Source organism: Acanthochromis polyacanthus, chromosome 20 (genome assembly GCF_021347895.1).
Source record: "Acanthochromis polyacanthus isolate Apoly-LR-REF ecotype Palm Island chromosome 20, KAUST_Apoly_ChrSc, whole genome shotgun sequence".
Classification (NCBI taxonomy): Eukaryota; Metazoa; Chordata; class Actinopteri; family Pomacentridae; genus Acanthochromis; species Acanthochromis polyacanthus.
The window spans coordinates 11,315,674-11,339,638 of NC_067132.1; the positions used below are offsets into that span (position 1 = coordinate 11,315,674).

Sequence of the window (23,965 nt, forward strand, 5' to 3'; positions counted from 1 at the left end):
GTCATTTGACCAAAGGGCCGGTCCACATCTGGGCCGGGTCGCTGGTATTTATTAAATAATTTTGTTTATTTATCTATATGTGGCTGAATGGGATGAGCGTCCAACCATTCATCAGCCCTGTATAGGCACGCAGGCACGCAGGCCCACATGCGTCACACCACACGTACGCTCAGCCCTGCCCTCAGGTGACAGCTCTGGGCTGAGTAGAGTTTAGACTTGATATCGTGGTGTGTGAAGTGAAGCTGAACTCTTGGTTTGTTGCTAAATTAAAAATCTGAATTTTAAGGAAATTTTATTCTGAGACGTCGCTCCTTGAAGTGAGATTGAATGTAGCCACATGTTCGGAAAACAGTCTTAGTAAATTCAGCAATTCATCACCAAAATTGTCACAAATGTTTGTCAGGGCTCTAAAAGAGTCAAACTTGTTCAGCTGACATTTTTACTGAAGCTATATAGGAAAACAAAAACTTGGGGACTTAAAATCACCGGGTGGGAGTTCACTCTTATGTGCGTATGTTTCAATGAATATGTGGAACTGACACTGTGGTCTGTTGCAGCATTTGGCTGAAAAGGGTTACAAAGCAAATCTTAGTGAATGACAGCAGCCAAACAAGAAGTGACCTTTTTGGGTGGACATGTTGTCATGTTAAAGGTAATGCCCTAGTCCCAAAAGACATGCTGCCATCCAAAATGTTCAAACGTGTGTCATAGAAAACGGTCCACTTAAGATTCTGAGATTACACATTGTGTAGAACTTGAATCTGGTCATACTGTTCCAAAGTCTGCAACTAAAAACAAGTTGATGGGTTTTTTGTGTATAATTCTACTGCTGGAATTTAGGCACCATTAGAAGCAGTTTCTCATGGGAAAAGCCTCACTGTGAAACATCAAGTTGTCTGAAAACTATTTATTGATTTAAAGCTCACTCTGCAGACACCTTCAACGTTGGACCAAGAATACAGAGAAGGCTCCCAGTGAGTTAAAGACAGTTAAACTTGTTCCTCATCAAATAAAACCAGCAATGGTCATGGTTACGTACACCAATAAATAGATGAACAGATGCTGATGCTGTAGTAAATGATTCTGTCATGTATAATCCTAAATATTCTCAATCTAATTGTGTCCTTGGTTTTGTGCCTGTTAATTAACTAATTATTAGATGAAGCTGTTTGGAATTAAGTTCATTTATTCTTGCTGGATCTGGATTTGTCCATTTTATGTTGTATTATAAGAAACAACATAAATATGGGTTTTGGTTCAAACTGTTTTGCTGCACATGAATACTGAGATCATGCTGCTAACTTTTTTTTAAAGTGAAGAGTACTCGGAAATAAGAGCACTTGTTGCACAACAAGGAAACACAGAAATAGGTCATTAGACATGGCTGCTTCCAACCACAGAGATAAAAAGCATTACTGTGCAAAACCTGTCCTCTCCTTGTTGATGATTATTGACAAAGAGGTGAATGAAGCCTTGCAAGGGACACAGAGCAGAATCTACACCCTCTGAAACCAGTAGACTGGATTGTGTTGAAAGATCTGAGGAGGACGACTCATCAAGCATGCATCAGAGTCAGGAAGTGAACCAAGACACTTCATTAATGTCTGTTGTTGAGCAGAGGAAGTGCGATGGTAACCAGAGTCTCTCAAAGAGCAAAAAGCTGCACAAATTAGGGGTGAGGTCACTGCTGGGAGATGTCGGCCTGCTCACTCTCATTATTAAGCTTCTTTGTTCTCCCTAACGCAGAGCAAATAACAAAAAAGCAATTAACAAAAAATATACAGCTTTAAGAATTAGATGTGACTTGAACGCCATCCATTGGTGGCTAAATAAATTACAACAGAAATAGTAAGAGTGGAGCGTGTCTATCAGTGTTTAGTATCTAAAGTCTTACTAAAATAAATCATTTTTAATATTTAATTTGTGGCATTACATGATCTGAAAACTGAATGACCGATGTATTGTATTATTTTATATTACACACGTGGACAAAATTGTTGGTACCCCTCAGTTAAAGAAGGAAAAACCCACAATTCTCACTGAAATCACTTGAAACTCACAAAAGTGACAATAAATAAAAATGTATTGAAAATTAAATAATCAAAATCAGCCATCACTTTTGAATTGTTGATTAACATAATTATTTAAAAAAACAAACTAATGAAATAGGGCTGGACAAAAATGATGGTACCCATAACTTAATATTTTGTTGCACAACCTTTTGAGGCAATCACTGCAATTAAACGATTTCTGTATTTGTCAATGAGCGTTCTGCAGCTGTCAACAGGTATTTTGGCCCACTCCTCATGAGCAAACAGCTCCAGTTGTCTCAGGTTTGATGGGTGTCTTCTCCAAATGGCATGTTTCAGCTCCTTCCACATATGTTCAATGGGATTCAGATCTGGGCTCATAGAAGGCCACTTTAGAATAGTCCAACGCTTTTCTCTCAGCCATTCTTGGGTGTTTTTGGCTGTGTGTTTTGGATCGTTGTCCTGTTGGAAGACCCATGACCTGCGACTGAGACCAAGCTTTCTGACACCAGGCAGCACATTTCTCTCCAGAATGCCTTGATAGTCTTCAGATTTCATCGTACCTTGCACACTTTCAAGACACCCTGTGCCAGATGCAGCAAAGCAGCCCCAAAACATTACTGAGCCTCCTCCATGTTTCACCGTAGGGACAGTGTTCTTTTCTTCGTGTGCTTGGTTTTTGAGTCTATGAACATAGAGTTGATGTGCCTTACCAAAAAGCTCCAGTTTGGTCTCATCTGTCCAAAGGACATTCTCCCAGAAACTTTGTGGCTTGTCAACATGCATTTTTGCAAATTCCAGTCTGGCTTTTTTATGAGTTTTTTTCAGCAGTGGTGTCCTCCTTGGTCGTCTCCCATGAAGTCCACTTTGGCTCAAACAACGACGAATGGTGCGATCTGACACTGATGTACCTTGGCCTTGGAGTTCACCTTTAATTTCTTTGGAGGTTGCTCTGGGCTCTTTGGATACAATTCCAACGATCCGTCTCTTCAATTTGTCATCAATTTTCCTCTTGCGGCCACGTCCAGGGAGGTTGGCTACTGTCCCGTGGGTCTTGAACTTCTGAATAATATGAGCCACTGTTGTCACAGGAACTTCAAGCTGTTTAGAGATGGTCTTATAGCCTTTACCTTTAAGATGTTTGTCTATAATTTTTTTTCGGATGTCCTGGGACAATTCTCTCCTTCGCTTTCTGTTGTCCATGTTCAGTGTGGTACACACCTTTTCACCAAACAGCAGGGTGACTACTTGTCTCCCTTTAAATAGGCAGACTGACTGATTATGAGTTTGGAAACACCTGTGATGTCAATTAAATGACACACCTGAGTTAATCATGTCACTCTGGTCAAATAGTTTTCAATCTTTTATAGAGGTACCATCATTTTTGTCCAGGCCTGTTTCATTAGTTTGTTTTTTTAAATAATTATGTTAATCAACAATTCAAAAGTAATGGCTGTTTTTGATTATTTAATTTTCAATAAATTTTTATTTATTGTTACTTTTGTGAGTTTCAAGTGATTTCAGTGAGAATTGTGGGTTTTTCCTTCTTTAACTGAGGGGTACCAACAATTTTGTCCACGTGTGTATGTTATATTATCTACCAACACCTAAAAGACCAGTCCTGTGCTCAATATTTATTTTTAATTCCCTTCTTGTCATGTCTTATTTACTATATTTGTCATGTTTCTTTCATACACGCCTTTCTTCTTTCTGTTAATCTGACAGAAACTGAACATGTCACTTTTACATTAATGTTCCTCACAGATTTAAGATTTAATTTATTTATTCTTGTTGAGTTGTCACAATCCCAGCAGACTCATTGGTTTAATGAACAGTAATGCAGTGAATTTAACAAGCATGTCCTATGCTTTGTATCTTTGTATCTAGAATAAAGATAAAATTAAATATATTTAGTCCACTACAAAGCAGTATTACTTTCCCTTAAAATAAACTTCTTATTCTATCACAGAAGGTGCTGCTAATGTATTTCTTCCTTTCAAAGAAACAGAAAAGGCCAATGTTTACATTTTTTTGGTAAGACAGTTCTAAAGAGTCTCAATATATAGAGTGTTCAAAATCTCCTGATGACAGACCTGCTGGAACACGTATACCTGAATTTAATGTTCACATGCATCATCGTCTAACTGACAAATTGTGGGTTTTAGCAGAAATCTTTACAATCATTCTTGACCTGCTGTGGATAGAACAAGTACAACCATTCAATCAGAAAAGAGTTACTGAATGAAACTTACATTTTGTTTTTAAGATTAAAAAAGCTTTTCAGTGATACATGATGAAAATAGTGGTAAAGAAGAACCAAAATCACTTCTACAGTGAAATCCAGTGTGATATTAGCTCTTCTACATGATTAAACTATATTATAAACTCCACTGTTTTTAAACTACAACAGAGAAAATATCAGTAAAAACTTTTTTTTTTTTTAAATGTGACATACAATATTTGCAAACCACACACTTTTATTCCATATTTAAATACACAGGGATACACCAAAAGGACCTGGACTCAAAACCAGTTCAAACCTTCATGCAAGTTCTTCTTATTTTTAATCCATTTTTATTATATGCATAAAGGTACAGTTAAATGTAACAGAACGATATAATTGCTTGTTATGTAGATAAAGTACAGAGAACATTGCAGCCAAAAGGTACAGTTGATGTCTGAGCTGCTGGGTGAAAAAGGGACAATTTACAGTTAAATTCATTAAAAGGATGTAAGGTGCAGGATAAACTAGACAATATGGAGAGATGAACCACAGTAGAGTAAGACTGCAGCAAACAGGACCATACGTGCATTGCAGACATAAAGTAAAGGATGAGATTAGCCTAAACAGTGCTAGAGCTGAATGTTCAGGAAGGCACAGGACAAATTCACAATCATTTATATGAGAAGAGACACAAATGAGAGAGATCAGGTTTAGAAGATCCAACACCATCGTTTTTACTCATAATCCTGGTGTTGGAAACATTGGACGGGAACTCAGGGTGTGATTAGCGACAAGAAACTGTAGAGCGATTATTCTCAACATTCTTCCAGTGATGCAGCATAAAACGCTACACTATTGCAGATTATATGTGTTGTAACCTCCCTCTGTTGGAGAAAACCTGCTCTAAACAACGACGCTCTCACTCAGGGGAGCAGTATCGGCCAGCAAAGAGGATGCTCATGGAAGGGTTGTGTCGGATGAAGAAGAGGAAGGGGTGGTCTGCGATGAAGGTGGCTGGAGGTCTGTAGGAACAAAGCATCACCATGTCAGCAGTGGCAGCAGCAGCCTCAGTTCCCTCCTCGTTGACCTCCACGAAAGCCTTATGCATGACTTTAGACAGCACCAGGTCATTGGCAGGAGACATGCCTGTTAAAGGAGAGAGTGACAGATGATACTTCACATAAATATAGTACCTGGTGGGAGTGTAGACAGCATTGATTTGGGAGAACTTCAGTAGCCAGTTCAGGCTTTGGCTGCCTGCTCTTTAATGTATCTTGTACGATCCAGGAACACGTCATACCAGAGAAGTCACTCTTTCCCATGTCAAAGGCGTCCACCATGCCCATGCTGACCAGGACCTTCTTCATGTCGTACTTCTCCATCTTGAATCGAGGCAGACCCACCTGGACCTCAACTTCATACATCCTGTCTGGACGAGTCCACTCCACAAACTTCTCATAGGTCAGCTCCTTCTCCAGCTGGGTGGTGGACACATAATCAATCATTCCTTTGTGTGCATCTTGTAGATTCTGTTTTGTGCCCAAGTGCAAATGTTTGTGTTTGTACCTTCTCCAGGCCTGTTGTACTGTCCTCCATGTCATTGGGGAGGAAGATGAGCATGCTGAGCTCCTTGCCTTTGTAGGGCATCTCTAGGCTCTGTCAAACATTTCAAACATGACAGTAAATACACAAACCGGTCTTGCAGCTGTTTGGTTCATGTGTATGAACTAATTTATGGAACACATGCAAAAACTAAACCCACACACATTATCCAGACATACTGACTGATGGACTGTACTGATTATGAATTACCTTGCAGTTCATTTCAGGGATGGACTTCAAAGGAAACTCAGTTTCCTGGTACATCATCTTCACGGACTTGGTTTCATTCTGAAAACATGAAACAGAAAAACCACAAAACCTGAAACTTCCCACCAGTTGGAATCTTGTGCTCATCACCCAGAGAGAAAGGAGAGGAGTAACAGAGCAGCCGCGAGGAGAACTGGGGACAGACGGGGACAAAGTGGAGCGACACGACAGTGAACCGAGCCAAAGAAACTCCACGCTACACGCAGTAAGCAGCGCTGGTTCGAGGGGAGAGGACGGAGGTGGACTGAGTCGGGTCGTGGCTGCACGGAGGCAGGAACTGAGGGCTGAAGGGAGCGATGGACGCCGAGGAGGATTGATACAACACAGATTCCCAGATAAGTGAAGGGACACGAGCCATCCTACCCAGCAGTGTGACTGCGGTCAAGTGAGCCGCCTGCACTCTGGGCGTTGCGCAACTATTCCGTGTAATACGGTAGTGCGATCACAGGCGCTGAGGAGCCAGGCTAAGAGACGTCCGCTGTAAATACATGCTGTTATACAGGTTTGACTGTCCATATCTGGAAATCTTTAGGCGGTGACAAAGATCTCTCATTGTGGCCTTGTCAGGGGTCATCCCAGCTACCACCACGTACAATATCACCTGATTTTACTGTAAAATTTTAGAGAAAATTAATGTCAAAGTGTGCTGCAATTTCTGAAACAAATAGCCTCTGCAGACACTATTGGGCCGATGGACACAATCTGGACATGATCTGAACGTCCAGCAGATGTGGGATGTGTCTGTAACACTACTTTGTGTAACTTCCACTGTGTGTCACGAGCGGTGGAAGGAGAACCCAGGCACAGAAACCAACAGACAGGTTTAAAAGACAAAAAGGGGTTTATAGTACCAAAAACCCAGAATCGCATCCGCCAGAAAAGAAGGAGCCGAAACAAAAACTAGACCTCTCGAACCATGCTACTCAAAACCTCTGCAGAATTAAGTTACTCACACATGGGTAGCTGTCTCCTGTGAGTGCAGGTAACTGAGACGAGTCCATAAAATAACAAGAAACACAATGTAGTCCAGGACAGAGAGAAATCCTCAAAAGTCCAGAGCTGATGGGAATCTGAAGGAATGAGGGGAAACCACATTTGGGTCAATCAAAGCTGTGATGCCCCCACACACAATGAGGGAAGCAGAGGATTTTTAAACAGAAGGGGAAGGCAGGTGAATGGTGTTGGCTGATTACTCCTCAGCTGAGTCTCATGCTGCAATTAGCTGTCCTCCAGCAGGTAATCAGCTGGGAGAGAGAAAGGGAGACAGGGACAAAAACCAGGCAGGAGCCGGGACAGCTTCCTGACACTGTGAGCTTAGAACAATAGTTCATCATAGTAATTAAATTAAAGCCAGGAGTCAAAGCAAAACTGAAGAGCAGGGCAAAAATTATCTACCTCTAACACCAACACTAACTCAGAAACAATGACTAGACCTCAAAATAAAACAGCATTGACTGCAGCTCTGTGGGGAATCATTATTCAGTTTCTCAAAACAAAAATTTGCAATTTCAAGGGGTGTTAACTTTGGACATGGCTTTAAAAAAAAAAAAAAAAAAAGTTAAAACTCATCGTTGACATTTTAATGCAACATCTTATCATTTTCGTCACTTGTTTATTTTTATTTTTTTACCAAGCTGAATATTAGCTGTACAGGATAAAAGTTTGGTAACTGCATTTATTTTTTTACAATGTCTTAAGAATCAATGGTGAAATTTATTTCATAAATCATTTCAGTGTTTGGTCATTTTAATATTAAACCTGCTTTGCTTGAAGCCACAAAACCAAAATCCTGTAAATACCAGGAACAGTCACCATTTCTTGGGAACTGACTTCATCGAGGAGGGAGGAAATGAGTAACATCGTGGTTCTAGCCACTCGGATTCCGTCCAATGAAAGAGGAGAATGACGAAGCTGATCTGATCAGACTTTCTGGGTGTGTCCACATATAAATAATAAAACCAAACACAAGTTTTCCTGTCGCAGAAAGACTTCCAATCGCTCAAGGACCACAAGGAGCTCTCCTGTCAGTGAGTAAACGGTGTGTCTCCTTCGGTTTGTGTGTGTTAGTATAGCTGATAATCAGTGGTGTAGTCGAGTTTTTTCTAGTGGGTATACTCTAGCCCAGGGGTCGGCAACCTTTAACACTCAAAGAGCCATTTCGACCCGTTTCCCACAGAAAAGAAAACACCGGGAGCCGCAAAATCCTTTTGGCATTTAAAATGAAGACAACACTGCATTTATCGCTTTCTGACCTCGATGCTCTTGTTAATCAGTCGTGACTAATCCATTACAAAGCCTCTAATTAAATACATTCATTTTTTAATTATGTCCTTCCACTAATATTTATCTTACTTGGTTAATGTCATTTTTGCTCCTGGACCTCATATGTTACGTAATGTTAGCTGGAAATCAATATTTTGCAAATGTCTATTTAACTTGTAAAATCTATTTATCTTAAGCTAATAACTTTTCTCCGGTAAGTCGCTGCCCTGTTTTCCAAGACGATACTCCTCTGACTCTCTGACCTGCTGCCTGGAAATGACATTGAGCCGTGTTCTTGCGAGTAACGTGTCTTTCTTGGAGTGGAGCTTTAATATACAGGCTTGCCATTCTTGAATACAAAACGATGTAAAACTACAGGCGTTGCTTCTCCAGGAGTAAAATAAAAAAAAGACATGAAACGTGTGGGAATTGGAAGGTCCGTGTCGTCTCTCTGGATCCCAGCAGCACATCCGGTGGAGTGACACGGCAAAATAAAAGCGGTAATTTCACAATAAAACTCTGTATTAAAATGCATTGAAACGCACCTGAAAAGCAGAACAATTTATTTTCCAAAGTTACAGGGAGCCACAACAGAGGGCTGAAAGAGCCGCATGAGGCTCCGGAGCCGCGGGTTGCCGACCCCTGCTCTAGCCTCATAAACCAAAGCCAGGTCCAGTTCTTATATATGTGTTGTTGTTTTCTCCCACACACAGCAGCTCATTTCTTTCAACCAAACCACCAGTTAGCTAGTTATAGACGTGATAGCGTCAGCAGCTCCTCTTCCTGCCATCAGGTAGAGCTGATGTTTCCTCTTCATCAGGCTCCTTTTTCAGACGTTAACGTTAGCTCCAGCTGTAGTGATCCTTAAAGCGACAGTATTCACAGGACAAGCAGCAGGCTTATTAAAACACTGAAATAGGATCATTTGGGTTTGCTTTCTTTTTCTTTTTTCTCCACCGACTGGTGTTGGATCCAGGTTGTTGACTCATGCCCCTCTTCTTCTAAGCCAGAGGTATTCAATTAAAATTCAAAGAGGTCCAGTCAGAGAAAATGGATAAAAGCAAAGGTCCAGAAGATCTTCATGTTTAACTTGAGTTAGTGTTGTTCTCTGACAAAATAATTTCCTCTGTGATGAATAAAATATATATTATCTTCTCTTATTTTTCTTATTTTATCTTCATTGTGATTCTGCCATAGATGCTCGCCTGGTTTGAGATCTACTGACTGTACATGATTCACATCATTGTCATCAAACCATTCAGTGACCCTTCATGCTCTCAGCCGCGTTGCCAGACAGATTTCACTGGGGCACGCGCCCCAGTATTGATCTGCAGTGCCCCAGTAAAAATTTCACCAATAAAAAAATAAAAATCACTTCGGAGTTTTAAGTCTACATAGCATAGACTACAGCGCACATACTACTTAGTATGGTAATTCATTGCTACTGTATTCACTCAACTCAAACAATGTGCACATGGCTCATTAAAATGGTAATTTATTCACGTGTAGCGACTTCAGCTGATCAGCTGAGTATAGAGAGAGAGAGAGAGAGAGAGAGAGAGAGGCTACGAGAATCACTGCGTGAGGTCGGTAACGTTTGCCGACAACTTGTTAAATATATTTTTTTGATTTTGGTTTGACTCGAACTGTAACTCCTAGATGGATATCAGAAAGTTATTCGCCCGCAGCAGGGATAAAGCAGCCAGGAATGAGAGAGGTAAGTGAAGTCCGAGCTAGCTAGGCAACATAAGTCTGTCTTAAGTTAATGCTAAGTTAGCTAACGTTATTCACAACGCCTCTCACCCCCTCCACCACACTGAAGGAGCTTTGAGCAGCTCCTTCAGTAGCAGACTGACTAACTAACTAACTACTGCCGCCACCATCAAGGAGGGAGCACTACCACAGGTCATTCATACCTGCTGCTGTCAGACTGTTTAACAGCAGCAGTTCAAGGTCTTTTCCTGTGTATATATCACCTGTAAATAATACTGGAAATTTTCAGATTTTTTGTTGATTTGTGTGAACTCTGCGTGCCCCACTTTTCCCCTAATTTGGGTTTCTTTTCCTCTTTACTCTTCTAAGCATAACTCTTCTAAGCATATATATATATATGCTTAGAAAAAAGAACCCAGAGATTTTGGGGTGCTTTATTTTATTTTATTTTACATTTGTAAATGTTCAATTTGCAGATGTTTACTGAAACAAATATTTCAAAAAGATTCATTGCTCTTCCTCTTTGCATTTATCAGTAATGGTTTAGAAGTCGAGAGTAAAGTGCACAAGTAGGCCAAATGCATTACCGCAGTACATTTTAGATGGTTAATCAAAGATCTAGACAACAACATAGTCTGATATTATTGAATAGTTTAAAGAACTATTTAGGTTTTTTATGTGAATAAGTGCTGAATATGTTATTTTTCTCGCACTCTCATGAATGCTTTGTGCCCCAGGTGTGCCCCAGTACAGTATTAGGTCTGGTTACGCCCCTGCTCCATGGAACTCCCATCAGAGTAGAAGTGTTTCATAAAAGGATAAAGATGATCATTCACAACAACTTTGGATCAATTTGCAGTGATGCTTCCCTTTAAATAAAAAAGTGAACCCAAATCCTGGTGGTAAAATGCTCCCCACAGTTCACCAGAGCCACCAAATCCTTTCAGTGTTGGAATGAATGGATTCCTTTCATTTGTTGCCCATTTCTATATTCACAGAAGATCAAAGAAATTGATCCAACTGTAGATCAAAATGTTTAAATAAAATCTAAGTTTTTAAAACAACTAATGCTCTGTGCTTTCTTTGTTCCAGAAACAATGGCATCTCCAAGCCCCCTAGCTCAGGCCAACACCAAATTCTCTCTGGCTTTGTTCAAGAACCTTGGCGATAATGACAAGACAGCAAACCTCTTCTACTCCCCCTTCAGCATCTCTTCTGCCCTGGCTATGGTGATGCTGGGGGCGAGGGGCAACACAGAAGCGCAGATGTCAGAGGTACAGAGCACCTTCACCTACACAACAACTGTCTTTGGTAGAAGTAACAAATGAACATTGATAGCACTACAGGTGGGTGCACCTGGATCAGTCTGGTTTTGAGGCAGAGTGTGTCTTCTGAGTTTACCTCCGCCATACCGTTTGTCTGTCCATCTGTGTGTGTGTGTGTGTGTGTGTCTGTTTGTCTGTTAACAGCATAACTCAAAAAGTCATGGACGGATTTTCACCAAATTATTACAGGATGTCCGGAAGAGCACGAGTAAGAATCGATGAGATTTTGGAGGTGATCCGAATCACCGTCTGGATCCAGGAATTTTTTTGAAGGTCGAAGGACAATTGAGACATGGCCGCCTGGCCACCTGGCCTTCCGGACATCCTGTAAAAATTTGGTGAAAATCCGTCCATGACTTTTTGAGTTATGCTGTTAACAGACAAACAGACACACACACACACAGACGGACAGACAAACAAACTCCAGTGATTACATAACCTCCTGGCGGAGGTAATTACTCAACATCACTTGAAGACAAACAACGCTTAACAGTAAAGCTCCATGATGGGAAGGCTTTGAATTTGATATGAATGGAAGCTACAGAGGAGTTCTGAAGGTGTGAAGCCTCCATTCTGTATGAATCACCAGTTTTGTCTTCCACTGTCAGCAAAAATGACAAAGATCTGTTCTTTTTAGACTCCTGCAAAGATTCATGAGGGCCAGTTGTGTGTTGTGTTACTATAGGAACATGATGCAAAACATGGCGGTGTAAGGGCAATAAAGATTTATGTACATTGAAGTAATCAGTACATGTTATCTGTTAGCATTATGTGCAGCAGATATGTCCACTTGTCTGTCTGTCTGGGCTTTGTTGGTGAGTCCTTGTCAAAGTTGAGTCATTCCTATGAAATATGGGTCACCTTTAGAGCATAAGGGCAACTATTGCACCTCAGACGTGCGGGGCAGTTATCTGGAATTTAGGTGTTACTAGACATTAAGCAAAAGAAGAATGTTTCCTTTTTTCAATTTGTCTGCATCTATTCTCATTGTTTAACTCCACATAAGGGGTGTCAACATTTTATGAGATTGATGCATATTTTAGTCTTGCAGCCAAATATTTTAATATTTAGTGTGTGTGACCATCACCAGCCCTCCCTGAAAGCTAGGCTGACATTCATTATTATAATTATTATAGAAATTAGGAATTTGATCCAGGTTAAAGACTATTTCTTTTCACTTTTAGCTCTCTGCCAGCTGTTGCAAGTAAGTTTTAAAGATCGACTTACCAGCAGTTGTAAAAGGTGTTACCCAGGAGCTCCACAGGTTGAAGTTCATACATTATAACTGACAAATATAGTCAGAGTATTGTGAGTACAACCTGACAACATTGTTGGGTGTGATTATCTTCAGCTCCTCTTCTTGGAAAAGTACAAAAAGTTGTGGTTGAATATGGCAGTGCAATTGCTCAGAATAATTCCTGACATGCATGTAGGGAAGCTGAGTACATTTACAGGTGATTAGTGTATATTTGAAGGTGATATTTGGATTATTATAATATTTAACTCCAATCATCATCTCTCTGTTTCTTTGTGCTCAAGCTGAGACTGTCCCACAGCTGTATAGAAGTGTAAAAGTTGTTGATTAAACTTTTCTCTGTGTATCAAAGTTCCATATTTAATTTCTATTTTTGCTTTAATAAACCTTAGAAGTCTGAATGTGTGTTTTTGAAAGTGTAGTTGTTGGAAATTCTCCACCCTGATGCTGACTGCTTGTATCACTAATGATATATCCTTTAGTGCAGGGGTGTCAAACATGCGGCCCTCGGGCCAAAACCGGCCCTCCAGAGGGTCCAATCCGGCCTGTGGGATGATTTTGTAAAGTACAAAAATTACAGACAAGACATTAACTGCAGATTATATTTTTGTAAAACTGTAAATTTCCAATAATTTCTAGACCTTGACAAGTTGTTTTGAACAAAAAATAAAATACTGGATTGTTCATTGTTCTTTTGTCGTTTTTTCTCTCATTTTTGTAATATTTTGTCTAGTTTAAGTTGTTTTTGTCTTTTTTGTTGTCTCGTGTTTTTGTTGTTTTGTTTCTCGTTGTCGTTATTTTGTCTCGTTTATGTAAAAAATTTAGTTTTTTGTATTTTTTTTAACTTTTGATCATAAATCATTGTTCTTTTGTTTTGTGTCGCATTTTTTTGATATTTTGTGTTTTTGTTGTTTTTGTATTTTTTGTAAACTGACTTTTACCATTTTAATCATAAAGTAAAATAGTATATCATTCAGTTCCAGATATCTGTGACTAAATGTTGTGTTCCTTTGTAGACACTCTGTGATCTGTTAGTTGTAATGTGTAAATGATAAACTGAGTCATAATGTTGCTGAAATTGAATGTTTTTCTGAAGAAATTCCAGATTGTTCGTAATGTTTTGTAAAAAGATCATTCTTTAATACCTTGAACATTTTCAGAACATACTTTTTTGCACATCCCTGCTCTAGTTTATTAAAACTCCATGTGAACATGTTAGTGACGTTGAAAAGTTGATTTTGACTGCAGGGGGTCTTGAATTAAACAATAAATATGAGGGGGGTTGTACTGTAATGTAATGCCTGTGGAACTCAGCCCACATATCAGGATGGATGGAAACTTATTGCACACAACTACAGACAAATGACATCCAACCTAACAGTCAGCACTACCACCTGGACCCCCAGGTTCTCTGTTTTACCAAACCAAAGGAACCATGGCAGGCAGAACCACCAATGCAGATGCAGCAGTGTAACCCGTTCACTCTACCACCTGACCTGCTGAAGATTAAAGAGTCAACAGTAAAGGGATCATTTAGTTCTGGCACGTTTTAGGTGAACAGCTAAACCATCATTGTCACGTTTACGAGCAGGAGAACCCGAACAGAGAACACGCCGCAGAGGCAGGTAAAGAGAGTGATTTATTGAGGGAAGGTGAGGGATTCGTGGAGGGGTGACAAGCCAGAGGGGAATCCGGGGTGGTGTGGAGGAGAGGAGTCCGGGGACAGAGCAGTGGAGCCGGGGATCAGAGGGTAGCGAGTGGGCTGGGCGGAACGGAGTGTGGAGGTCGGGAGTGTGGGTTATTCTGCCCTCCCCAACGTCTTGTTAAGTTGGCAGGTAGTGAACAGTCTTCATAAAAAAGACAACGTTTTGTGGGTTCAGGCCACGCTTTATTGTCTCCACATGAATACTGTAAAACTGAAAAGACAAGAAAAATACAATAAGTCACGACATACACGAAAATACGCATATAAACAAAGTCCGCTAGCTTGATGCTAATCCCTATGGGAAAACCCATTGACATGCTAACGGTTAGCATTGCGGTCGCGGAAAACAGTACGAGATCAAACTCGGCAACATCGTACTTGCTCAATGCAATAACACAATCGGTATGTAATTCAGTACTCACAGGCATATATTTTCCTCACTCTTGAGAAAACGGGGAACAACAATAATAACTGAAGACTCTGCCACGAATTCACTTGTTGGTTGCAGAACAGAACAGGAAGTAGCTACGGATGCCTGCAAGGCTCAAAACTCACATCAGGAATTATAACCAAGGCCAAACTATGAAGCGCCACCTGGTGGTGCATAGCAACAAGAACAGAGGCAGCACACTCCTCGCCTGGTATAACACTTTATACCACTATGTACTGGGATTATCAAAGAGAAAAACTATTTCTGAGATAGGCCTCAAGTAAACTTTAGGTGTACCCTGTCTGACTACTTTAACTTCAACTTTCCGCACTCTACCATCTTGGCTAGGTATAGTCTTAACAACAAGTCCAGTCGACCAGTCTGTTCTTTTGGCCTGTGCGTCCTTAAGAAGGACAACATCTCCTTCCTGCAGGTCACGTTTCACAGCATGCCACTTCCTCCTGGGTTGAAGTGTGGCCAAGTACTCCAGTCTCCATCTTCTCCAAAATGCATCAGCAAGGCCCTGAACTTTCCTCCAGTGCTTGCTGGACAGATCGTTGGCATCAAAATCTCCAACAGGAGCTGACAGCGACTCCACCTTCTGTGTCAGCAACATCGATGGAGTGAGAACTGCTGGTTCTTCTGGATCAGAAGATATAGGCACCAAGGGCCTGGAGTTCATAACAGCAGTGACCTCTGCCATCAGAGTGATAAGACCTTCATGTGTGAGGAGGGATGTTTTCTTTTTTAGGAGAAGAGCATCCAGGATACGTCTTGCAACACCGATCATTCTCTCCCACACTCCACCCCTGTGAGAGGAGTGAGGGGGATTGAAGGTCCAGGTGCATTTGTTGTTTTGAAGGTAAGTTTTCAAATCAGAGTCATCGGTGTTAAAACTGAGTTCTTAGCAGGCCCCGATGAAGTTTGTACCTCGATCAGAACGAAGTGTTTTCACAGGTCCTCTGATTGCTGCAAAACGTCTGAGTGCATTAATGAAGCTTGCCGTGGTCATGGACTCTATCACTTCAATGTGCACCGCTCTGGTGCTCAAGCACGTGAACATGCTTGCCCAACGTTTGTTTTCAGCATGACCTCCTCTTGTTCTTCTGGCGATCACTGTCCATGGGCCGAAAATGTCTAAGCCGACATGTGTGAACGGTGGTTCTGGAGAAAGTCTGTCCTGTGGCAAGTCAGACATTTTTTGTTCCTCCAGTTTCCCTCTTAATTTCCTGCAGAAAATGCATTTATGTATCACATTTGACACAAGTCTCTTTTCCCCAATTAGCCACAGTCCAGCTGATCTAACACCACCTTCTGTGAAATGTCTTCCTTGATGTGCGACTTGCTCGTGATAGTGTCTTACCAACAAGGTAGCAACGTGAGATTTGGGAATGATTAAAGGGTGTTTGTCATCAAAGGGCAAGTTTGCTGAGGATGTGCGGCCCCCAATTCTCAACAGTCCATCCTTGTCCAAGAATGGGGTCAGCTTTATTAATGAGCTTTGCTTTGGAATTGGATCTCCTTTTGAAAGACATTGGACTTCTTTTGAGAAGAAATCTTGCTGCACAGCTTTGATAATTACTGTTGTAGCTTGTGCACTTTCACTTTCTCTAGCACCACAGACAATCGGAGTTTTCAATGCAGTTCTCGCTCCCTGAATCAGCCTGGAAACTGCTCTTGTCAGCGACTTCCAGGTGGAGAATCTCTCAAATCTGTGGGATCTGAGAAGACTTCCTGTCACCTTTGTAATATAGGTTGTTACCTCAAGTCGGATCTCTTGATCCACATCCGGATGCACCAACTCGAAGTTGTCTGTCTGAGTGGTGGCTTCTGGCTGAGAGTTTGACAAAAACAATGGCCCAGAGAACCAGTTGGTGTCTTTGAGAGCTGCAGCGGTTACTGGCCGTGTGCCATGATCTGCAGGATTTTCCTCAGTGTTGACATAAGACCACTGGTGTGGATGTGAAGACTTCCTTATCCGTACAACTCGGTTGGAAACATATACATAGAATCGGCGTGAGGTATTGTGAATGTAGCCCAACACGATTTTGCTATCTGTGTAGAATTTCACTGCATGCACATCAATGTCCAGTTCATCTTTCAGGAAGTCTGCCAACTCGACGGCTAAGACAGCTGCACACAGCTCTAAACGTGGGATAGTATGAGCTGGACGTGGAGCTAGCTTGGATTTACCCATAATAAACCCAACATGACAGTCTCCTGTAGTGCTGACTGCTTTTAGATAGGCCACAGCAGCTATGGCGATGTTTGATGCGTCTGAAAACACACAGAGCTCTCTGTACTGTGTCTGTTTAGCCAGAGAGACAGGAACGTAGCACCTGGGAATCTGGAGTTGCACTAGTTCTTTCATTGAATCCCTCCAGAGCTTCCATTTCTCCTGTTTTGCGGCTGGGAGTGGAGTATCCCAGTCATAGTGTTCAAGAGATAGTTCTCTCATTATGTTTCTTCCTCCAATTGTGACAGGTGAAGCAAATCCCAAAGGATCAAACAAGCTGTTAACCGTTGACAGAATACCTCTTTTAGTGACAGCCTTCTCCTCATGGGAAACAGAGAAGGTGAAGCTGTCTGACTCAAGGTTCCAGCTGAGACCCAGACTTCTTTGAAGCGGGAGTGGTTCTACTCCTAGATCCAGGTCTTTCAGTTCTTTGGCTCGGTCTGCTGGATCAAATGCCTGCATGACAATGTTGCTGTTGGAGGCTATCTTATGAAGCTTGATGTTAGACTCAGCAAGCATTTCTTGGGATGCTTGTAAGACATTGATGGCCTCTGCTTCCGTCGGGAACGAAGCGAGCCCGTCGTCCACATAGAAGTTCCGCATGACAAAGTCTCTTGCATCAGTGTTGGAATCCTCTGCTTCCAGGGCAGCTCGTCTTAGGCAGTAAATTGCAACTGCTGGCGACGGACTGTTGCCAAAGACGTGTACAGTCATTCGAAACTCTTTCACTGTCTTTTGAAGGTCGTTGTCTGAATACCATAAAAATCTTAAGTAGTCTCGATGCTCCTCTGAGACTGTGAAGCAGTAGAACATCTGCTGCACATCAGCGGTGACTGCAACAGGTTCTTTGCGGAAACGAATTAGGACTCCCACCAGATTGTTGTTTAGATCTGGTCCACTCATCAGCACGCTGTTGAGAGAAACACCTTCATGTTTGGCGCTAGAGTCAAACACTACCCTAATTTTGTCTGGCTTTTGAGGATGATAAACCCCAAAAAAAGGTAAGTACCAGCACTCCTGACTGTCTTGAAGTGGTGGAGCTGGCTCAGCCTGTTTTTCATCAAACATGTTTTGCATGAATTTAATGAAATGTTCTTGCATCTTAGGCTTCTTATATAACGTTCGCCGGAGGGATGAGAGACGCCTCAAGGCTTCAGCTTTGTTATTTGGTAGAAGGTTCCGTGGTTTCCTGAAGGGTAAGGGGGCAACCCATGTGTTGGAGCTGTCTCTATAGGCTTGTTTCTCTAGTGTTTCCAGGAAGTTCTCATCTTCAATTGACAGAGCTAGCTTGTCGTCATGCTGCGTTCTTTGAAACACTCGTCTGCCAAGATCGTCTGCCTCAATATCCATTTTTAGCATGGAGCTCTGCAAACTCAAGTTTGGACTTTGGTAGCTGAACTTCTCTTTAATCTGGATTGTACTCTTACATGGGCTACAAACTGAAGCTCGTCCATTCTGGAGGACATTGGTTCTGTAGCAACTAATGCTAGTTGGCTTGTGCGCACCCCCGAGACACACACTTCCAACAATGACCCACCCAAGGTCAAGACGCTGAGCATATGGTTCGTTCTGTTGTCCGTTATACTGCTCTCTGACCTTGTGGATACTGAGGATGTCTCTACCAAGTAGAAGAAGAATAGCAGCATTTGGATCGATTTCTGGGATTTTGCTCGTTACTGCATTCAGGTGTGGCCAATAATGAGTGATTTCAGGTGATGGGATTTCTGATCTATCATCAGGGATCATGTCACACTCGACGAGGGTAGGAAGAGGGAGCTGAGACATTCCATCAATAGACTCAATGACAAAGTTATTAGCACGCCTTCCTGTTACCTCCATGACTCCTGAACATGTTTTCAATGTGTATGGTTCTAACTGTCCATACACATCAAAAAGGTCAAAGAATTCTGTCTTTGCTAAGGAGCGGTTACTTTGCTCGTCAAGAACTGCGTACATTTTTCTCTCTTTCTCTGGTTGACCACTTGGATATATTCGAACCAGACAAATCTTGGAGCAAGATCTGGGAGCAGTTGTGTTTCCACATATTTCTGTACACTTTGCTGTAACAGCAGGGGTGTGTGGTCTTCCTGACTCCCCGCCATCATCTTCTGAGGCAGCAAAGTTCTCTGACTTTAATGATATTGGCTCTGGATGCAAAACAGTGGGATGACTTTCACTGCCACATTCTTTACATTGCACTGTCTGAACACAGTCTTTGGCCATATGATGGATGGAAGAACAGCATCTAAAACATATGCGCTTGTCCTTCAGAAAAGCTTTCCTCTCCTGTAAGGTTTTACTCCTGAACAGGCGACATTTTCTCAAGGGGTGTGGCTTACCATGCAGCGGACACTGCTTGTCAGGGTCAATGATGGTTTTGTCTGCAGAGGCTTTTGAGCTGGAGTCCGCTGCTTGAAAAACATCTGTCTTTCTGACAGACACCGGAGGTTGATATTTCTGTTTCACCATTCCTTCTGGTCTAGGGGTGATGGTGCTGGGGCTGGTGACAAAGGTGAAGCTTGGATCATTGCGAATTTTGGCCTCCTCATTTATGAAGTCCACAAAAAATCCGAATGAAGGGTATGACACTCTCTTGTCTCTCTTGAGCTTTGAGGCAACTGACACCCATTTCTCTTGTACGTTATATGGGAGTTTGGCTAAGATGGGATTGACACCATGTGCTGTATCAAGGTGGGAAAGGCCTGGGAGATAGCCATTAAGCTTTGCTGCTTGCAGTTCTAGGAGAAGGTCTCCTAGCTCTCTCAGTCGCTGGGTTTCCCTGTTTGCTATTTTTGGGAAGTCCTCAACCTTCTTTAATAAGGCATGCTCTATAATCTCTGGTGCGCCAAAGCAGTCTTCAAGTCTCTGCCACACCATGTTGAGACCAGCATTGGGGTTATGAATGTAGGCAGCTCTTATTCTCTTTGCTTGTGCAGCCGACTGTGGTCCAAGCCATTTGGAGAGCAGATCTAGCTCCTCTTGAGGTGTCAGATCCAGACCTTGGACTGCGCTCTGGAAGGATGTCTTCCAAGCCCAGTAGTTTTCTGGTTGGTCGTCAAATTTAAGTAGACCAGAACTAACCATCTCTCTCCTCATCAGGTATTTAGCAAGATCAGAGGCGGCGGCAGAATGAATAACAGGAGGTCTGGGTGGCGATACACTGAGCCGTGGATGACAGGGATAGTCGCTGTGGGACGGCTTTCCACCATAGGAAACATAAATCTCATCAAGAGGTTCTCTTTTTGAGCTGAGGGCATGTGACGCCATAGGTGGCATACATGCAGGATGAAGTGGCAAAGGTTTGAACTCTTGATTGCAGTAGTCAGTGTGCTTGTGACCACTTTGCTTCATGTAGTGTGCTGCTTCTTCATTGTTGCCCACATCTGGCTGTGGCATTAATGCAGGCGGAGGATCAGGCTGTTTCGCAACAGTTGTCTGCAAGTTGACATTTAGTCCTGAATGCTGCTGCACGTACTCTTGTGTCCGCTGTGCTGCGTTGATTGGAGGAATTTGGTCTACCTGAGGCTGTTGCAGACATCCACTTTCGAGCGTGGACGTTTCCCAAGCTTGAGCCACAGCTAGTGCTGCTGCTGCTGCTTTCTGTGACTGGAGTATCAGCAAATCAGCTTCGAGGGCAGCTTTTTGCTTCAAAATGTCTGGTTCTTGTGTTGCAAAGGAAAGCTGGACACGTGCGGCCTCAGCTTTAGCTCGTGCTCTAGCGGCAGCTGCAGATGAAGAGGTGAGCTTACTGATGCGTGTGGAACCAGAAACACATGATCTCGTTTCCAGTGCTGGCTCTTGGCTATGTGTAGAAGTTGCCATGTCAAGCCTTCTTCGATGCTTCAAACACTGCAGATTGGCTTCCCCAGCAGAGAGTGACGAGATGAATGCCTTTTTACTATTCTGCCCTCCCCAACGTCTTGTTAAGTTGGCAGGTAGTGAACAGTCTTCATAAAAAAGACAACGTTTTGTGGGTTCAGGCCACGCTTTATTGTCTCCACATGAATACTGTAAAACTGAAAAGACAAGAAAAATACAATAAGTCACGACATACACGAAAATACGCATATAAACAAAGTCCGCTAGCTTGATGCTAATCCCTATGGGAAAACCCATTGACATGCTAACGGTTAGCATTGCGGTCGCGGAAAACAGTACGAGATCAAACTCGGCAACATCGTACTTGCTCAATGCAATAACACAATCGGTATGTAATTCAGTACTCACAGGCATATATTTTCCTCACTCTTGAGAAAACGGGGAACAACAATAATAACTCTGAAGACTCTGCCACGAATTCACATGTTGGTTGCAGAACAGAACAGGAAGTAGCTACAGATGCCTGCAAGGCTCAAAACTCACATCAGGAATTATGACCAAGGCCAAACTATGAAGCGCCACCTGGTGGTGCATAGCAACAAGAACAGAGGCAGCACATGGGTGCTGGCAGCGGCAGGTAGGCAGAAGGCAGGGGAAACCAAAGGAGGGAAGCCAGATGTAGAGGGTCCGGGGTGGTGAGGCTGCAAGGGGATCCAGGGGTCCAGAAAGGGAAGCCGAGAGGGGGATCCGGAGGGGAGCACGAGGGAAAAGGCAGGACTGCAGGAGATCTGGGGAAGAAGGGAGGACAGGCAGCATTAGGAACAGAACTGAAATAATAACAGGTTAAAGCAGCGAGAAGGAAACTGACTGCGTGGCAGGAGTTTACAATCTGGCAGGGTGTGAGAGTACAACACGGTCTCACGGGGATTCGTGAAACTGTCACGTCAGTTTTTGTTTCGGTTTTGTGCGCACCAACACGATGTCGTCATGTTTTTCGTGCCGCTCACCACGAGCGAAACCCGCTGTGGTAATCACATCTGAAAGTGGTTTATACCGGCGGATTCATGACGATCTAAGCTGTCCATCGGCGTCTGCGGCCGCTGCCGCCACTGCGGCCACCACTGCGGCCACCGGACATTCTTTAAATTCCTATGCAAATTCGGCGGATTCATGACGATCTAAGCTGTCCATCGGCGTTTGCGGCCGCCGCTGCGGCCGCCATTGCGGCCGCCATTGCGGCCGCCAGACATCCGGCCGCTGTTGCGGCCGGATCACATCTGAAAGTGGTTTATACCGGCGGATTCATGACAATTTAAGCTGTCCATCGGCGTCTGCTGTGGCGTCTGCTGTGGCGTCTGCTGTGGCCGCTGCTGAGGCCGGATGTCTGGCGGCCGCGATGGCGGCCGCGATGGCGGCCGCAAATGCCGATGGACAGCTTAAATCGTCATGAATCCGCCGAATTTGCATAGGAATTTAAAGAATGTCCGGCGGCCGAAGCGGCCGCCGCAGCGGCGGCCGCAGACGCCGATGGACAGCTTAGATCGTCATGAATCCGCCGGTATAAACCACTTTCAGATGTGATTACCACAGCGGGTTTCGCTCGTGGTGAGCGGCACGAAAAACATGACGACATCGTGTTGGTGTGCACGAAACCGAAACAAAAACTGACGTGACAGTTTCACGAATCCCCGTGAGACCGGGCTGGAGAGTATGAACCGGTCTTTTATTGCTGGTGTGGAGTAATCAGGAACGAGCCACAGCTGTGCGGGTCCCGGGGAGGCTGCTGATTACCGAGTGGATGCAGCCGTGTGGCCGTGCTCCACCCGGTGCAGCGCTGGGGAGAGAGAGAGGGACGGAGAGAGAGGAGAAGGAAGAGACAGGAGCAGGAGTGAGGGAGAGAGGAGAAAGAGGGAGAGATGCAGGGGGGAGACAGATGGGAAAAGGGTATTTGGATGCCAGATGGGGAGGACAGGGGGTGAGAAGGGAGCTCTGACAGTACCCCCCCCCATGAGCGCCTCCCAGCGCCCCACGGAACCAGTCAGGGTGAGAACCCACTGTGACCAAGGAGCAGCCAGGGACACGCCGGGGAGCTAGGGGGTGTGGGAAATGGTGTGTTTTATAATTGCTCAGTGTGCATATTAAAGAGTTGTATTGGTTCTGAGGAATAGGAAGGTCAAGAGCATCATTACCACGGTGTGACTGTAATGAAACAAAGAAGATAAGTCCAGCTTTATTTTACTTATTACTCATGTGATTGAAACCAAGGATGATCAAGACATAAAGTGATTGATAATCAAAGTACAGACAGTTTTTGATAATAAAGGTACAGATAGTTTTTGACGTAAGCTGTAATCAGTAAAGAACATGAGCGAGTTGTATGTGCAGTTTCTAATCTTGCTTTGCAGAAGCGAAGTCATTCCTACGTGAGCGTAATGACAAAACATCAGCTGTGACAGAGGACAGCAACGCAGCATCGGAAGGGGCGGCCGGCCTTGATAGATAGCTATACACACTGCTAGAGTATAAGAAGACTGGGTCAGGAACAGTTAGCAGTCTGATTCCATCCGAACTGACTGAACACTTATTGTCGGTTAGGGACAGAGGATTCAGGCCCAGAGCTCTGTATCGCACATTCAATTTTGCTGTAATAAACACTTTTGATTTTAAGAAGAAGTCTCCTGACTACTCCATCAAAAGAACTGGGCGGAAACAGCCTTACACATATTTTGTTGGTTTGTTTAATTGTAGGATAGGCTGATTTCCAACAATTTGGTGCCGTGACCCGGATGGAGAAGGGGAATTGACAATAGACGTACATTTGAACAAACAACGGACATACAAAGGACTTTTTGACAACTTGGGCGCCCTATAAAAGGTAAGCAGACGCCTGTTGACATCAAAGTCTGCTATTGGCTATTCCAAAACTGTTGTCAGAATTCCTCCTGTATGTTCTAGTATACAAAATTGAATGTGCTTCTGGAAGAAATAAAAATGATGAAAATGATGAAGAAGCGCTAAGGTTAATGCAAATGGAAAAAGTCACTGATCCACAGAGGATAGAATCTCTGGCTGGATACTCTGTTCTGGGTTAGAAAAC

General features: G+C 43.1%; 3 protein-coding genes across 14 annotated transcripts in view; 1 reads left to right on the forward strand and 2 right to left on the reverse strand.

Moving 5' to 3' along the window:
- Positions 1–4,578: 4,578 nt before the first annotated feature.
- The window catches only part of LOC127531401 (leukocyte elastase inhibitor-like), a 104,856-nt gene continuing 85,469 nt past the window's right edge, over positions 4,579–23,965 (reverse strand). The window contains exons 1-6 of one of the 4 annotated variants that reach the window (XM_051940719.1): positions 8,649–8,873; positions 7,077–7,193; positions 6,067–6,144; positions 5,821–5,910; positions 5,555–5,732; positions 4,579–5,400 (exon numbers count right to left, since the gene is read on the reverse strand). In XM_051940719.1, the coding sequence (XP_051796679.1) occupies positions 5,174–5,400; positions 5,555–5,732; positions 5,821–5,910; positions 6,067–6,144; positions 7,077–7,193; positions 8,649–8,855 (897 nt within the window). In that variant the 5' untranslated portion in view covers positions 8,856–8,873 and the 3' untranslated portion in view covers positions 4,579–5,173. Of the gene's footprint in view, positions 5,401–5,554; positions 5,733–5,820; positions 5,911–6,066; positions 6,145–7,076; positions 7,666–8,648; positions 8,875–23,965 lie in introns of those variants that run through there. The other 3 variants (XM_051940720.1, XM_051940721.1, XM_051940722.1) reach the window with 3 other exon arrangements.
- Positions 8,053–23,965, forward strand: part of LOC127531400 (leukocyte elastase inhibitor-like) — a 203,738-nt gene continuing 187,825 nt past the window's right edge. For all 9 annotated transcript variants that reach the window (XR_007938506.1, XR_007938507.1, XR_007938505.1 and 6 more), the window contains exons 1-2: positions 8,053–8,161; positions 11,191–11,372. Coding sequence is in view for 6 of the 9 variants with exons in the window: in XM_051940717.1 (XP_051796677.1) it covers positions 11,196–11,372 (177 nt within the window). In the remaining 3 variants the exon portion in view is untranslated. The remainder of the gene's footprint in view (positions 8,162–11,190; positions 11,373–23,965) is intronic.
- LOC127531398 (uncharacterized) lies at positions 13,786–18,626 on the reverse strand. The gene is made up of 2 exons (XM_051940668.1): positions 14,806–18,626; positions 13,786–14,594 (listed from the first exon to the last, which is right to left on the reverse strand). The coding sequence occupies exon 1, from the start codon at positions 18,406–18,408 to the stop codon at positions 15,718–15,720; it is 2,691 nt and encodes an 896-aa protein (XP_051796628.1). The 5' UTR covers positions 18,409–18,626; the 3' UTR covers positions 13,786–14,594; positions 14,806–15,717.